The sequence below is a fragment of the Elaeis guineensis genome, chromosome 8 (genome assembly GCF_000442705.2).
Source record: "Elaeis guineensis isolate ETL-2024a chromosome 8, EG11, whole genome shotgun sequence".
Classification (NCBI taxonomy): domain Eukaryota; kingdom Viridiplantae; phylum Streptophyta; class Magnoliopsida; order Arecales; family Arecaceae; genus Elaeis; species Elaeis guineensis.
The window spans coordinates 56,364,098-56,380,017 of NC_026000.2; the positions used below are offsets into that span (position 1 = coordinate 56,364,098).

The 15,920-nt window shown below is 36.7% G+C and overlaps 1 protein-coding gene across 3 annotated transcripts in view; it reads right to left on the reverse strand.

Annotated features, from left to right (window-relative positions):
* The window catches only part of LOC105057821 (uncharacterized), a 35,679-nt gene extending 21,555 nt beyond the window's left edge, over window positions 1-14,124 (reverse strand). For 2 of the 3 annotated variants that reach the window (XM_010940525.4, XM_010940524.3), the window contains exon 1: window positions 13,857-14,124. Coding sequence is in view for 1 of the 3 variants with exons in the window: in XM_010940523.3 (XP_010938825.1) it covers window positions 13,857-13,997 (141 nt within the window). In the remaining 2 variants the exon portion in view is untranslated. The remainder of the gene's footprint in view (window positions 1-13,856) is intronic. The other variant, XM_010940523.3, reaches the window with a different exon arrangement.
* Between the last annotated feature and the right edge of the window lie 1,796 nt (window positions 14,125-15,920).

Sequence of the window (15,920 nt, forward strand, 5' to 3'; positions counted from 1 at the left end):
TTTTTGATTCATACTCATTAATGACTAAATCATGTACCACATGCTCTGGATATAATGGAATATGTATGAAGGATACAAGTCGATCAATAAAAAATCAATCACTCCTAGTAAAAGATGTCATCCTGTATTATCATCTCTAGATGACTCATAAAATCTTTGATCAAAATAGGATAAAAATTAAAAAAAAATTAATATTTCATCATTAGAGTTATCGTTAATTAATGAATATCGATATGAATATATAATTGAGTTTGACATGATTCCATACTCATAAACATATTCAAGATGCGAGATGATTGAAGATTAAATTACATGATAACTTACCACTGAAGGATATATTTGATATTTTCACCAAATTCTTCATCTTCCGAATAGTCATGATATATTACTAGACGTCAATCTTGATTTGTAGGTATTTATAAATTAAAAAATTTAATTCATGAATCAATTACAAAGAATTCTGATTGATCAACTTAGATTGACATGATTTGGATCTAAATTGATTGGAAGGGTTCCAATTAAATTAGATCAACATGCACCTGAACCTACTACTTGCTAGATATGGAACCCAATAGGTCACACACAATGAATTTGATCAAAGATCTATTTGGAATAAGTCATGGATCATTGGATCCAAGTTGGATTGCTATTCAATATGCTAGCACATATGGCTCACCCTAACTCTTAAATTAAATCAGATTTGGTTTAGAACCTTGTTTATATGGTCAACCTAATTGAGTATGACTTGGATTAGGTCAAGCTATGGTTGGACTGTCGAGGGTTGGCGCCTCCTAGCCTCATCCATGCCCAAAACCAAGAGACCCAATAGGTTGGGACTCTTCCTTGTGTTTGACGCAAGGTTTAATGGCGCTAATTTATTTATGGCATGGAGAAGGACCAGAGTCCTTCTATCATGGGTCTTTAACTCATGGCACCTCCTCAGCTTTATCTGCATGCCTACATGTCAAAGACTAAACGTCTGAGACTTATCTGAAGTTGGCGCATGAAAATATTGGGCACAGATTATTGTTTGGCGTGAGAAAGGACTAAAGTCCTGCTTTGGATCTCTGATCCAAAGAGGCGCCATTTGATTTTTTTTCTCTCCCTTCCACACCTAATGATGGCCTTTTCGCCATGTCCATGCCCCTTAAGTGCCGCGGAGCAAGAATTAACGCGAAAAGATGCGAGCAGAAAATTGTTTCTGCTTGAGGTTGGCACCAAGAGTCCTGCTTTGGGCAGAGTGGTTGGCGCCCCCTCATTTCTTCTCATGCCCATCTAATGGGTATTGGATCAGATCCAATGCCACATGGCATCGCACGAAAGCTTATCAAAATGAGAAAGACATATACACCCCTTTGATGCCGAAACAACGTATAAACTTTTCTTCGAAAGAAAAATGGCGCATCCCATGACCCTTGAGAAGTCCTTTTGCATGAAGGAACTTATCTATATTTCTATGGAAATTATTTTGGGGCGCGTGGACTTGGGATGCGTTAGTTTATGTGGCGCATCCTCTCTAAATATAATTAGAGACCCCATCCGAGAATCCAAGGCATCAAAACCATTTCGGTTCTCTTCCTTCTCTTCAGACAAGTCAAGAGAACTTCAGACAAGAGTATAGAAGAGAATAGAAAAGGATTTTGAGATATTAAAGAGAGAGTTAAGGGAAGAAAGAGAGTTCTAGCCAAATCCTTGAGGGTTTGATCCTAGAGAGGCTAAAGGAATTCTTGAAGGAAGAATTCAGCAACAAGATTTCTTAAAAGTGTCCTTGATCGAGTCCAATGTGGATTACCATTAGAGGGCAAATATTTGGGTTCCTCATGAAAATTGGTCGACCAACACAGATATGCTTCTGAACAAAATTTTTAAATTCTGCTTTGATTGTAATTACCAAGGAGTTTCTGGGTTCTAGAGTTCGGGTATCTTGATGTTCATTAAAAAAATAAATTTTGAACATCACCCTTTTGCTGCCATACAGCAACCCTATCATGGTATCAGAGCCTTCCTCGATTGATTCAATCAAAGGTTTAGATGATGCTATGATTAGGATATGATCCTGTCTATTTTATGAGATCTGTTATGTTATGAACACTGTAGTGTATAAAGTTTCATATTAGGATATGCATGAGACCAGTTCTCCCTCATAAAAATTGTATTAAGTCACGATGGTGAAGTGTGACAAACACTACCTATGTCTTCCTTTATGCTGAGTCAATAGAGTATATCAACATCTAGAGTAAGTTTGTTATGCTATTCACAAGACTTTCTATAGGATTGGTGTGATGTTGTCTTAATGCATGTTAATGCTTATGGCATATTTGATAGTGTTGCCTTATTGAGCTATTCACAAAAGCAACATTATTTAAGTATGACTATATGGAAATGGAGAGTTTGATTTAACTAAAACATTATAGCTTGTTGTGCTATCCACAAGACTATAAGTATTATAGAGGCAAAAATATTATTGAGAATTACATGAGATACAATTGGAAAGGAGTTTCCTACCCTTGAACTCATGGAAGTTTGTTGTACTATCCACAAGATTTTCATAGAAAATTGGGATCTCAATCTCACTAAAGAAATCAAGTAGGATTTTTCGTTCATCGTAAAAGAGGATTATGATATTCAACAAAATAATGGGAGACAATTAGATATAAGTCCTCATCTAGTTGTGTACGTCATCACGAGTAATCTGCTTATACATTATTCTTTATTTATGTAGAATAGTTCCACATTATGACATTTTCATTATCACGATGTGGTATATTGAATGCCAATAAGTTGACGAATCCTAATTATGTGGATTGATTAAGGAACCTAAAAATAGTTCTCATCTAGGAGAGAATCTCCTACATTCTTGATACTCCTGATCCGGATTCGATTGAGAAAGATACTATAGAAGAAAAGGCCACATATAAGATATGACAGAATGACAGTATGATTGTCAAATGCATCATGTTGGCTTCAATGAGTAATGAATTACAGAGGCAACATGAAAGCATGAATCCTCAATCCATACTACTTAACCTTAAGAAGTTATATGGAGAGCAATGCAGGACTGCCAGATATGAGATATCGAAGCAGCTATTCCGTGCGAGGATGAGTGAGGGCACATCCGTATAAGCCAATGTGCTAAAGATAATTGACTTGATCACTTATTGAGTTAATTAGGAAATGTCATGGATGGAGAGCTTAGTCAGGATTTGATCCTGCAATCACTTAATAGAGTCCTCGTAGTTTGTCATAAATTATCATGTAAACAAACTGAACACTAGTCTACCAGAGCTACTTAACATGTTAAAAATAACTGAAAGCTACTTCAAAAGTGATAAGGCTCTTCTTGTGGGTAAGACCTTCAAGAAGAAGGCAGATAAGAAGGCTTCGAACAAGAAGAGGTTGAACCGTAAACGTGGCATCTTAAGAAGAAGAATAATGGTATCTCTCACCATTGCGGCCAGCAAGGAATTGGAAAAAAAACTACAAGAGCTATCTTGCAAGTCTAAAGCAAAATGCAAATGTTGCATTCAAAAATCTGTATATGATACATACCAGTTTTTCATTGAGTAATTCAACTTCTGATTCTTGAGTATTAGATACCATTCATGGTTCTCATTTATGCAAGTTGTTGTAGGGACTACAGAGAATTCGAAGTCTGAATAAGGATGACTTCGAATTTTTCAACACTAGTGGAGAGTCCATTCATACTGAAGCTGTTGGAACCCACTTATTGAAATTGCCTTAGGACAAGATATTAGAATTAGAAGATTGTTTCTACATGCCAATGCTCATTAAAAATATTATTTCCGTATCTTTGTTATTGCAACAAGGATTTGAAATTAATGCAAAGGGCAATAGTTGCTCTATTTTTCAATCTAATGAATTATTTGGCAACGCATATATGGTGAATAATCTTTTTATTCAGTCACTCAATGATTGTATTTTTCATGTTGATGAAAACAAGAAGAGAAAGAGAGAAGACGTAAATGTCACATATCTTTGACACTATCGGCTTGATCATATTAATGAGTCAAGGATAAATAAATTGTATAAAGAAAAGTTCTTTGATCTTTATGATGATCATTAGAAACTTGTGAATTTTGTCCCATGGAAAAAATAACCAAATTTTCACTTACTAGACATGGAGAAAGGGCAAGTGAGCTTTTAGGATTTATACATTTAGATGTATGTGGGCCAATGACAACTCAGGTCAGAGAAGGATACTCCTATTTCATCATTTTTACAAATGATTTATCAAGATTTGGATATGTGTATTTCATAAAACATAAACCCAAAATCTTTGATAAATTTAAAAAGTATCAAAGCATGATCGAAAAATAAACTGAAAAAAATAATAAAATTCTTCAATCGAATCAAAGAGAATACTTGACTAGTGAATTTCTTAATCATCTAGAAAAAGATATTCTCTCTGAATGAACTCTTTATACACCACAATTAAATGATGTATCAGAAAAGATGAATCGCACTTTATTAGATATGGTGTGGTCCATAATATGCTTCACTAATCTTTCTATCTCGTTCTGGAGTATGCCCTGAAAACTACTGCATACATTTTGAACAAGATACCTTCCAAATCTGTTGCTAGCACTCCATATGAGATATGGAAAGAGAAAAGGCTCAATCTTAAACATCTTAAGATATGGAGATGCCCTGCTTATGTCAAAAGAAATTTTGGACATAAGCTTAGTACTAGATCAGATATGTGTAAATTTATAAATTATCTCAAAAAGAGTATAGGATATTATTTATACCATTCTACTGAACAAAAGGTATTTATCAGTAGACATGCCACTTTTATGAAAAAAAAATTATCCATGAAAAGGGCAATGGGAGAAATGTTAAATTTGGAGAAGTTCAAGACCTACAGACTATCTCACTACCACCTATAGATAGTCCATAAGGTGTTCCTCAACCAGTACACACTGATGAGGTACATCCACAACACATCTCTCCAAAAGTCAGATAGAATGTGCAATGCACCTTTAAGATATAGGTTTGTCATTGAAAATGACAACGAGACCCACATTATTGAGGATGATGATCCTCTGACCTATTCGAAAGCAATCATGAATAAAGAATCTGTATTGATATTATTAATTTATAAATAAAATGAGGTATTTTGTTTTATCATTTGCTATAAGATTGTGATGAATCCCATAGATTAGGATAATGATTTTAGGACCATCATGAGATCATACCAGTGAGATCTAAAATCCTAAAATCCTAATCTAAAATATTCTGTTGTTGGATCATTGAGTTGGGGATCAATAGTTCCAATAAGACTGGCATATCCTATATATGCTCAATGGAGAGGATGATTGATCTCATAATCATTTGTATAAAGACATTAATACAAGAATATAGATGCTCATTAGAGAATGAGTTCACTAAATTGATCCATATGAAGAACATCTTATGGAATCTTACTTACATGTCAAAAAATGGTTCTCTAGTAGGAGTTATGCAAGTAATCCTTAGATCTGAGACCACCATAAAATCTTGTGCATATAAATCCATATTTTTGATTCATAGTCATTCATGACTAAGCCATGTACGATATATTCTGGATATGATAAAATATGTATGAAGAATATGAGTCGGACAATAAGAAATCGATCACTCCTAGTAAGAGAAGATGTCATCCTATGTATTATCATCTCTAGATGACTCAAGAAGTCTTAGATCAAAGCAAGATGAAAACTTAAAAAGAATTTCTAATGTTTCATCATTAGAGTCATCATTAATTAATGGATAATCAATACGAATATGTAATTGAGTTTAACATGATTCCATACTCATAAACATATTTAAAATACAGGATGATCGAAGGATTAAATTGCACGATAACTTGCCACTGACAGGTATATTTGATATTTCTACCAAATTCCTCATCTTTCAGATAGTCATGATACGTTGCTGGATATCAATCTTGACTTGTAGGTATTTATAAATTAAAGAGTTTAATTCATGAATCAATTAGAAAGTTTTGATTGATCAACTAGGATTGACATGATTTAGACCTAAATTGATTGGAAGGATTCTAATTAATTAGGTCAACATGCACCTGGACCTACTGTTGACTAGATCTGGAATCCAATTGATCACACACATAATGGACTTGGCCAAGGATCTATTTGGAATAGATCATGAATCATTAGATCCAAGTTGGGTTGCTATTCGGCATGCTAGCACATGTGGCTAACCCTAACTCCTAAATCAAATCGGATATGGTTTAGAACCTTACTTATATGGTCAACCTAATTGAGTATGACTTGGATTAGGTCAAGCCATGGTTGGGCCACCAAGGGTTGGCATCTCCTAGCCTCATCCAAATCCAAAACCAAGAGACCCAATAGGTTGGGACTCTTGTGTTTGGTGCAAGGTTTAATAGCGCTAATTTATTTATGGCGTGGAAAAGGACCAGAGTCCTGTCATGGGTCTCTGACTCATATGGCATCTCCTCAACTTTATCTGCACGCCCAAATGTCAAAGACTAAGTGCCTGAGACTTGTCTGAAGTGGCGCATGAAAATATTGGGCGCAAATTATTGTTTGGCGTGAGAAAGGACCAAAATCCTTCTGCTTTGGGCCTCTGATCCAAAGAGGCACCATCTGATTTTTCTCTCTCCCTTCCATAACTAATGATGGCCTTTTGATCATGTTTACGCCCCTTGGGTGGCGTGGAGCTAGAATTAACACAGAGATGCGAGCAGAAAGCTGTTTCTGCTAGAGATTGGTGCCAAGCATGATTTTTCGAAAGCATGATTTTCGGAACCATTCCGAACCAGCCGATTCAGAGCATAACAACCGTACTGACAAGGAACCGCAACGATTCCGATGGAGAAAATGGCACACACTGGTGCTAAGAAGAAAGAGAGGAAAACAAATACAGAAAGAGAGGAGCGAAAAAGAGAGGACGCTGTCAGAAGTCAGTGGTGGCCCTCTATGTCCGCCAGTGGATGGCGGAAGCCGCCACAGCTTGTTCATCCCATGGGGCTGCCGCAATAAGCAAGAAAGAAAGAGGGGGGAGACCACCAGAGATGGAAAGACAGGACGGTGGAGAGGCCGCCAGAGGTCTCTGGATGGCCGCCGTGATCATCAGGTGGTGAAAGCGGTGCAAACAATGTCGCGGCTATGAAACAGGGGCTGTCGCCCCTGTTCACGCATCGGTCCTTTTTTAGAAACGGAGATGAATAGTGAAGCCGGCAAACCATTTACCGACTTCACTATTTAAGAGATTTTTTAAAAAAAAATTAAAATCAGTGAAGCCGGCAATCGGATTGCCGACTTCATTTTTTTGAATTTTTTAAAAAAAAAAGCAAAAACAGTGAAGCCGACAAATTGTTTGCCAGCTTCACTTAAGTTTCAATTTTCTAAAAAAACCTGTGAAACTGGGGCATCGCCCCTGTTTCACACCCACAGCACCACGCGCATGGACTGCACCGTCCGACGACCCGTCGGAGACCGTCCAGCGGCCCCTCTGACTCCTTCCCCTCCTTCCTTTTCTTTCTTCCTCCCTCTCTCTCTATTTCTCTCTTTTCTTCCGGTTCGCTTTGCCTTCATCGATTCGCATCGCGTTGGTCTGTTACGGTATGTAGCCATATCGTACCATGCCACTAGCTGGCCGAAATGGCCATCGATACCGACACAGAAAATCTTGACGCCAAGAGTCCTGCTTTAGATAGAGTGGTTGGCGCCCCCTCATCTCTTCTCATGCCCATCTAATGGGTATTGGATCAGATCCAATGCCACATAGCATGGCATGGAAGCTTATCAGAACGAAAAAGACATATATACATCCCTTTGATGCCAAAACAACGTATAAACTTTTCTTCGGAAGAAAAGTGGCGTGCCCCTTAACCCTTGAGAAGTCCTTCTGCATGAAGGAACTTATCTGTATTTCTACGAAAATTATTTTGGGATGCGTGGACTTAGGATGCATTGGTTTATGTGGCACCTCCTCTCTAAATATAAATAAGGACCCCATATGAGAGTCCAAGGCATCAAAACCATTCCGGTTCTCTTTCTTCTCTTAAGACAAGTCTTCTAAATTAAGACGAGTCAAGAGAAATTCAGACAAGAGTAAGGAAGAGAACAGAAAAGAATTTTGAGATATTAAAAGGAGAGTTAAGGGAAGAGAAAGAGAGTTCTAGCCAAATCCTTGAGGAGGATTTGATCCTAGAAAGGCTAAAGGAATTTTTGGAGGAAGAATTCAACAACAAGTTTCCTTGAAAGAATGTCCTTGATCAAATCCAGTGTGGATCACCATTGGAGGGCAAACATTTGGGTGCCTCATGGAAATTGATCGACCAACACAGATATGCTTCAGAACAAAATGTTTAAATTCTATTTTTTGATTGTAATTATCAAGGGATTTCTGAGTTTTAGGGTTCGGTTATCTTGATGTTTATTAAAGAAAAATTTTTGAATATCACCCTTCCACTGCCATATCGAAACCCTACATCATTATCACTGAGGCTACAAATGGGTCAAGTTGACCCGTGGAGACCCAACCTAACCCATTTTAAAGGACTGTAGAGCTGGGTCGGGTTCTAAAATTAGACCTGCTTTATTTTCTAGGTTAGGTCTAGGTTTATTAAATTCTGATCCGATCCAAGCCAACCCGCTTAGTTTTCTGAATTCATATAGATCTTATGCTTAATGACCCAACCTGACCCAAACCCATTATACAACCCAGATGAAATGCGCAAACCCATAAACCAGCAATTCCATCATGTTGTAAACCAGCAATTTCATCATATCAGGTAGTAAGGGCTGGACCTCCTAGCATTTTTATTTTGAAATTATAGCTTCTTGTCTTAATTTCTATGTTAATATACTAACACAAATATCTCATATTGCTTTATAGGGAGGATTCAAATTATATATTTATCTTATCTATTAGAAATTTTAATTTTATATTGATTTCTTTTGTCCCCACAATTACCATTTAGTACCAATCCCATTTAAAATTTTCTTATGCCCGCAATGCATTAGCTAGGTTGGCTACCAAAGCAATAGCATTGTCCGGTTCTGAGCTGGTGCAATAACTCTGATCTTTTGAACCTTCCTTAATCAAAAGATTTTGGACTGTCTGATCAGTGTGGGATTATGAAAAATAAAAATAAAAAGCAAATTGATAAATGAAAAAAAGGAAAGCAATCCACTTTTACTTTCCTCCAGCTATCCCTTTTTCCGTTGCACTATTCTCTCCCCTCCTACCTCTCTTCAAACCCAACCCAGACCCGAATTTGTCGGGTTGGGCAAAGTTATACATGGATCCAACCTGACTCGAATGATCCATTGGGGCAAAATTTTTGTCCATAGACCTAACCCGACCCAACCCGAACTTTATGGAACTGGGTTTGCTTCCAACATCACAACCCGATCAAGGAATTGAATTGGGTTGGGGGTCACTCATGACCTAATCCAACCTAACCCATTTGCACCCCTAATCATCATAGATCTTAAAAAAATAAGGACAGAAAAACACTAGTGGTCATTCCAGCCAATGGTCATTTTAAAATCAATAGACTTCCTCTTTCCTAATTGAGAACTAATGCAGCAAAAGAAACTATTATGGGAACTCCTAGCTCCTTGCCAAAGGGGAGAGACTACAAATATAAGAGCCAAAATTCTCCTGCCATATGTTCTTCTTCTTAATAGTTCCCAAGGTTCAAAGGCCTTCACATTGCCTCCTTAGCCTCAATAGACTTGAGCATCAACCAGGTCACCCAGGTTCAAACCAGGCCTAAGCTCAGTAACAAGGCCAACAGGATGACCCATGCCTGGTTTGGATCCAAGACTAGATTCTTCAGCCTGAGCATGGCCTGATTACTGCACTGCAGGTCCTAGACCCACCCAGCCTGACCTGATATAGGCCTAGGGAACAAGTCTAACTGATAGTGGTCCAGGATGTTGACCAACGGAGAGATTGAAGGACAGGAAGTACACCAAATATAATGAGTGGCTCTAGTTTCATGAGCAGTGAAAAGGGCATAGCAGAGAGAGGGGGAGTTTCACTTTTCTCGCGAATTGGGATGAATAGGGAGGGAGAGAGAGAAGGGAAAGTATCATAACTGTGGGATTGTTATTCGCAATGGAGGTCGGGGAGGGGGAGAGAAAAAAATCAAAGGCTAGGGAATGAGAGGACAGAGACAGTTTGGATTTTGAGAAAATAGAGTGAAAGAGGATTTTGATTTTAAATAACTTACCATTTTCAACTAATATAATATATTTCATACATGTTTAAAAATTAGGTCAGACTGGACCAAGACAATACAATTTTTACTTACCTTGGACCAAGTCTGAATTCTAAAACAAGCCTCAAGTTGTAGGCCCAGTCTGATCTGACTGCTCAATGAAACCTTGCCCAAGCCTACCTAAAAGTGGGTTGGATGAGTTGGGCTGGGCAGGTTGGAACAAATTTGCTCATCTAGCCAGAGGAAGTCTCCACCACCACTTTCCCACATATGCAAGGAAGTCTCTTCACGTCTAAGGCTCCTTCACCTCCTTCACAAAGTTTATCTAATTAACCAAGTAACAACAACCATCAACCTTCATCTTACCTCACCAAAAGAAGGTCCATCGAAAAGAATCAATCTTGTTCATCATGAACTCTAGCAGAAGGAAAATGGACACACCCACAACGATGCTAAGAGAACTAAGTGTACTGATACAAGTCTCCTACAGTTAGATAAGACCTTACTTTTCCACCTTGCAAGTCTCTTATTAATTCTTTTGATGAATGACATCCAATCCACCCAAAAATTGAGAAAAGTTGTAATAGAAGTACTAAGTCAATCATTATCTCCAAACATAATTTTGCAATCTTTTAAATACATTGATCTTGAGGCTAGTAAAAATTCAAAAAGAATATAGAATAAACTTTAGGTCGACTTACATGGTTCGTTGAACCGCCCTGAACCGGATGGTTCAGAGCGTGCCGAACCATATTTGCGGCTAACTAATGTGATTCGGATATTTGATTTGGAATGCCGGAAAAAATGGAGCAAGAAAGAAGAAAAAAGAGGAAGAGAGAGAGGAGGGGAAGAAGGAAAGGAAAAGACAGGCAGTGTCTGACGGTGGCCCATCGAGGCTGCCGGATGGCCACCGAGGCCTCTAGGGCTCTACAATCTGAGAAGCAAGAAAAAAGAAAGGGGAAAGGAAAGAAGATGAGGGAGAGGAAGGTGGTGGTGAGGCCGTCGGAGGGCAGCTAGGTGGCCACCATGGCCGTCGGATGATCCAAAATAGCCCATTGCCGACTCCACTGTGTATTCTCTTTTTTTAAAAAAATATGACAAAACAAAGGCTTTACCTCTGTTTCAAACTCATGGCGACCATGGGTTGTTTTGGGCCATCTAGCAACCACGACGGCCACCCAACGGCCCCCTAGCAGCCTCGCCACTGCCTTCACCTCCCTCCTCTTGTCTCCTTTCTCCTCTCTCTGTCTCTCTCTGCTCTTATTTTCTCTCATAAAGGACCGCGAGCCTGAAAGGCCTCAGTGGCCTCCATGGCCCTCCGATGGCTGCTATCGGCATCTCTGCTGGCCTCTCTTCATTTCTTATCTCTTCCTCCCTAACCCTTCTCTCTTTCTTTCTCTTTTCCTTCCCGATTCATCCCTCGTTTCTGTATCGATTCGGATCTAGTACCAGGACGTACCGACTCATACCGTCAACTGACCGGCATGGGATCCAATTCCGAGTCGACGATCCTTAGTCTACTAGCTACTCCTTAACATGAGAAAAAGCAAGGTGTCATGTCATCTACATAGAGGTTCCAACACCATTTTCCTCAACATTAGGACAAGTTCCTCTACCAATCCTGCCTCGATTACAAATTCTACTTGGAACATCAACCACTTGAATATAAATGAAATGGAGACAGATGTTAGCCTCTCTCTTTCTCTCTCCCCCCTCCCCCTCTTCTCCAAATGCACCTACAAGATTGCTAATTCACTATATCTGAGGCAGCTAAAAGTTCAACCAACCCAATGGCCCCAAAAGCCTGTGACCTTCAACAATTCTAGGATCACATCCCTAAAAACTTAATCATAAGCTTTTTCAAAATTCAATTTACATGTCTCCATCTTTCCCTCATGTTACAATCAGATACGATTTCATGGGTGCTACTGAAGCAATCTCTTATAAGTCTCTGTCTCATAAAAGCAAGTTGACAGTCACAAGCATCACTAGCACCAGTCTTAGCTTATCAACCAAAACATGATAAAAAGCTCACTGAGCAGATAGGTGCATCAGAATTCATTTCCTCTCTTTTTTTTGGGGATAAGAGTGATGAAAGCATAGTTTTGTATGCTATATTATACTGTCCCCAGATACAAGTCTTAGAATAGCCAAAGTTGTACTTAACAGAACTAAACACCTCTTTAGCATCCCCTTGATGAAACATTCCTTGAGATTAATCTTTGTTTAAACTCCACTTCAAATATTTATGCCACCTAGAAACATTTTCCATTTCATGAAAAATCGGTAAGAAATATCCTTGGAAGCGGGCATAAGATCATCGTTTTCAATATTTTCCAAGAAGTCATTAAAAGGCATTTTAAAAAAAAGAAAAACAGTAGAAGTCGCACATTATGTTACTTCATAACACAAATTATTTTCTTCTTGGTAGTGGGAACTCCACATTCTTCAGATCAAATTACACCATATTTAAAAGGAAAAAGATTTAGTTATGCAATTATCTTTGCAGCCATAAAACCCTCCTATGCCCTATCTATCAGCTTGTGATCTTAGCAATACATATATGACAAAATCATTAACCTGATCTGTCCATCTTCACTGGATCACAAACACTCCATGTACTTAACAGTATTTTAAATTGCATGTGCAATACACAATCTTTCCCCGTCCTCTCATCCAAAATATAATCTGTACATAAACATCTTAACATGGAAACAAACTTTAAATAGATGGAGAATAAATCTTTGATGAAAATAATAATAGAAAAAGATCATTAACCGAAACTACTTTAAATTATTAAAAAACTGATGTGTCTAAGTTTTAGGGTGCACAAGTAACAACTGCATACATGCTCTTGTGTGGATTACTAATTATGTTTGTACCTCCTGCAGGTTATCTTTTGAGTTTCTTATTGGATGGGTAATCATAGTGCATAAACAGATTTTTCGGAACAGACTTTATGACAAACAAAGTACTTTATTGTCTTAGGTCAAACAACAACAATCCTCAAAACAATCATTTACAGAAAAGACAAGAAGTATTAGAAAGGATTTGTAAAATCTTGAAGTAACACAAGATATAGCTTTGAGGGGAATGATTGGCAAAAAGGACTCAAAAACTTGACAATGAATAGTATATCTTATACCAAAGAGCATGAGTAAATCCGATTAGAAGGAAATTAGTAATCCTTTCACTATATGTACTTTAAAATTTTTAACACGTTTTACACTATATTTAATTTTTATCCAATATTTCTTCCCCTACTGGTATTTTTCCAAGCAAAGAAGGTGGCATCTAGATGAACACCCCGATTCTGATGAAATATGCAGCATGCCTGGATTACCTTTCGCAGTTGAAACCCTCCAATACAGCAATGGTAGCAAATAATTAAAAAAAAAAGAAAAAAGAAAAATCAACCACCGTATTAACTACAAAACTACTAGAAGAACAATGCAAAAGCTGATGGAAATAGAGGACAGTTGATGTCGGATCTGGCTAGTGAACTTTAGGAATCTCTCAGAATTCCAGAGAGGCATGTCAAGATAGATAAAACTAGGTAGGAAACTACATAAACTAAATAATATCGATTACACAAACTAAGGGAGGGGAAACTAAGCAGCCCAGGGAGAGAGAATACCGTAGAGAGCAGAAGAGCGCGGGTAGAAGAAGATGATTTCGCGGAGAGAGAGTTCATGGCTAACGGAGATTGGAGGGACGTTCGCTGGCGGTAAGCCCGTCCCCAGCCCTTAGATTCATAGGCCTGCGACCTTCCCCGCATAAATAAGAGGAGGAAAATCTCGGCCGATGCCCCCTCCGATATCTGGATGGTGGATACCGCCAGCGGTGTGGATTTTGTACCTTTCAAACTGGCAAAAGGTCATTTCCGGCGAAAAACCGGCTGAACCCAATCCGAATGCACCTTTATGCTTCGGTTTGTATCAATATTTTTTGAATTTTTCTGAGTGCTTCAAAAAAATATATTTTAATTATTTTATTATTTATTTATTTTTAAATATGGATCATATAGTTGCTAATTAGTTAAAGTACTCGGATACATAACCGATAGAATAAATATTTTAAAATTTAAAATTATTTTAATATTAAAATTGAAGGTAAATTACATAATCTCTGCCACGAATGTTCGTTGAAAGGATAACAGGCATGCATTGAAGGGATCAAAGATGGAAGAGTTGCAAGCGACGAGGGGAAGGGGGTGGGGATGTGTGGCTGTAGAGAAATCGTGAATAATCGTGAATAGATGGAGACGGAGGAGCCACAAGGAGAGAAAAAAGAAAAAATAATAATAATAAAATATTATTTAAAAAATAAAATATATAAAAATAGTAATGTTTAATATCTTAAATTTTTTTATAATAAAATATTATAAAGATCACTGTAGTAAAATTTATTTTTTTTTAATTCAATTTAGTTTGAATTTGAGAAAATCTTAAACCTAACAAATTTAATTTGGTTCCTTTTTGAGTTTATAGAAAACTAATTCAAACAAATCTAACCTGAACCAATCCAATAAAATATTATTTAAAAAATAAAATATATAAAAAATAATAATATATAATATTTTAAATATTTTTTATAATAAAATATCATAAAAGAGCACTATAGTAAAATTTATATTTTTTTAATTTAATTTAATTTAGATTTGAAAAAATCTTACACTAAACAAATTTAATTTGATTTCTTTTTGAGTTTTTAAAAAATTGATTCAAACGAATCTAATCTAACCAAATCCAATCCAACTCATGTGTGTGTGTATATATATATACATAGTTGTGGGTGTGGTGAAAAAATAAAATTAATAAGCAATGCATATCTATGATATTGTTTTAAAGATAGTATTTTTCTGTAAAGATCGTAATTTATAAATATACAAATAGCTACTTAAAAAATCTACCTCCAAGATATACTGTCCAACTCTAATCTTCTTTCTCTAAGTCTTTATACTTAAAAAAAGATAAATAATTAGAACCGTTGATATGCAAAACAATATGATGAAAATACAAAACTCAGAAAGAATAGATATCTCTCATGTTTCTATATCATATTATACAGTAGTTCAAAGGACATCATCCAAAAGATATATCCTTTGGAAGAACACATCCTTGTGGAAGAGAGATAAAAAAAAAAAAAAATAACTTTTCACAGTTTTAAGTTTAAAAGAATGTGATAACCATTTAAAAAAAATCACTAAAACTGATATTTCCATTGATTTCCACCCATACGTGATCCTATAGGTCACAAAGCAATAGAAGAAAACTTTCGTTGGAGAAAAACACCCATCAGGATGTTTTCAAACCACAGAGCCATTCGCCATCAAACTTTATCTATTTTTTTTTTATTTTAAAGAAAAAACTTTTAGCAAAAAAAAAGAAAACAATAACATTCTCCCACCATTTTCTAAAAATAAAAAATAAAAAATAAAATAAATAAAGAAAATAAATAAATAAATAAAATGCTATCTGTATAATGCATAGCCATAGGTAGATATCTTTGAACCTATAGTTTAAATATAGTCTAAAGTAAAATGAGAAGATAAAATCTGGATATGACTCTAGATTTATTCACATTGTATAAAGGTCCATTAATTCTTTTAAGGCTGCACATTATAGATTATGTACTTATCCTAGCTTAACAAGTGCTTTGGAACTTTATCACGGTTCATGAGAAGCAATCCTGACTTATA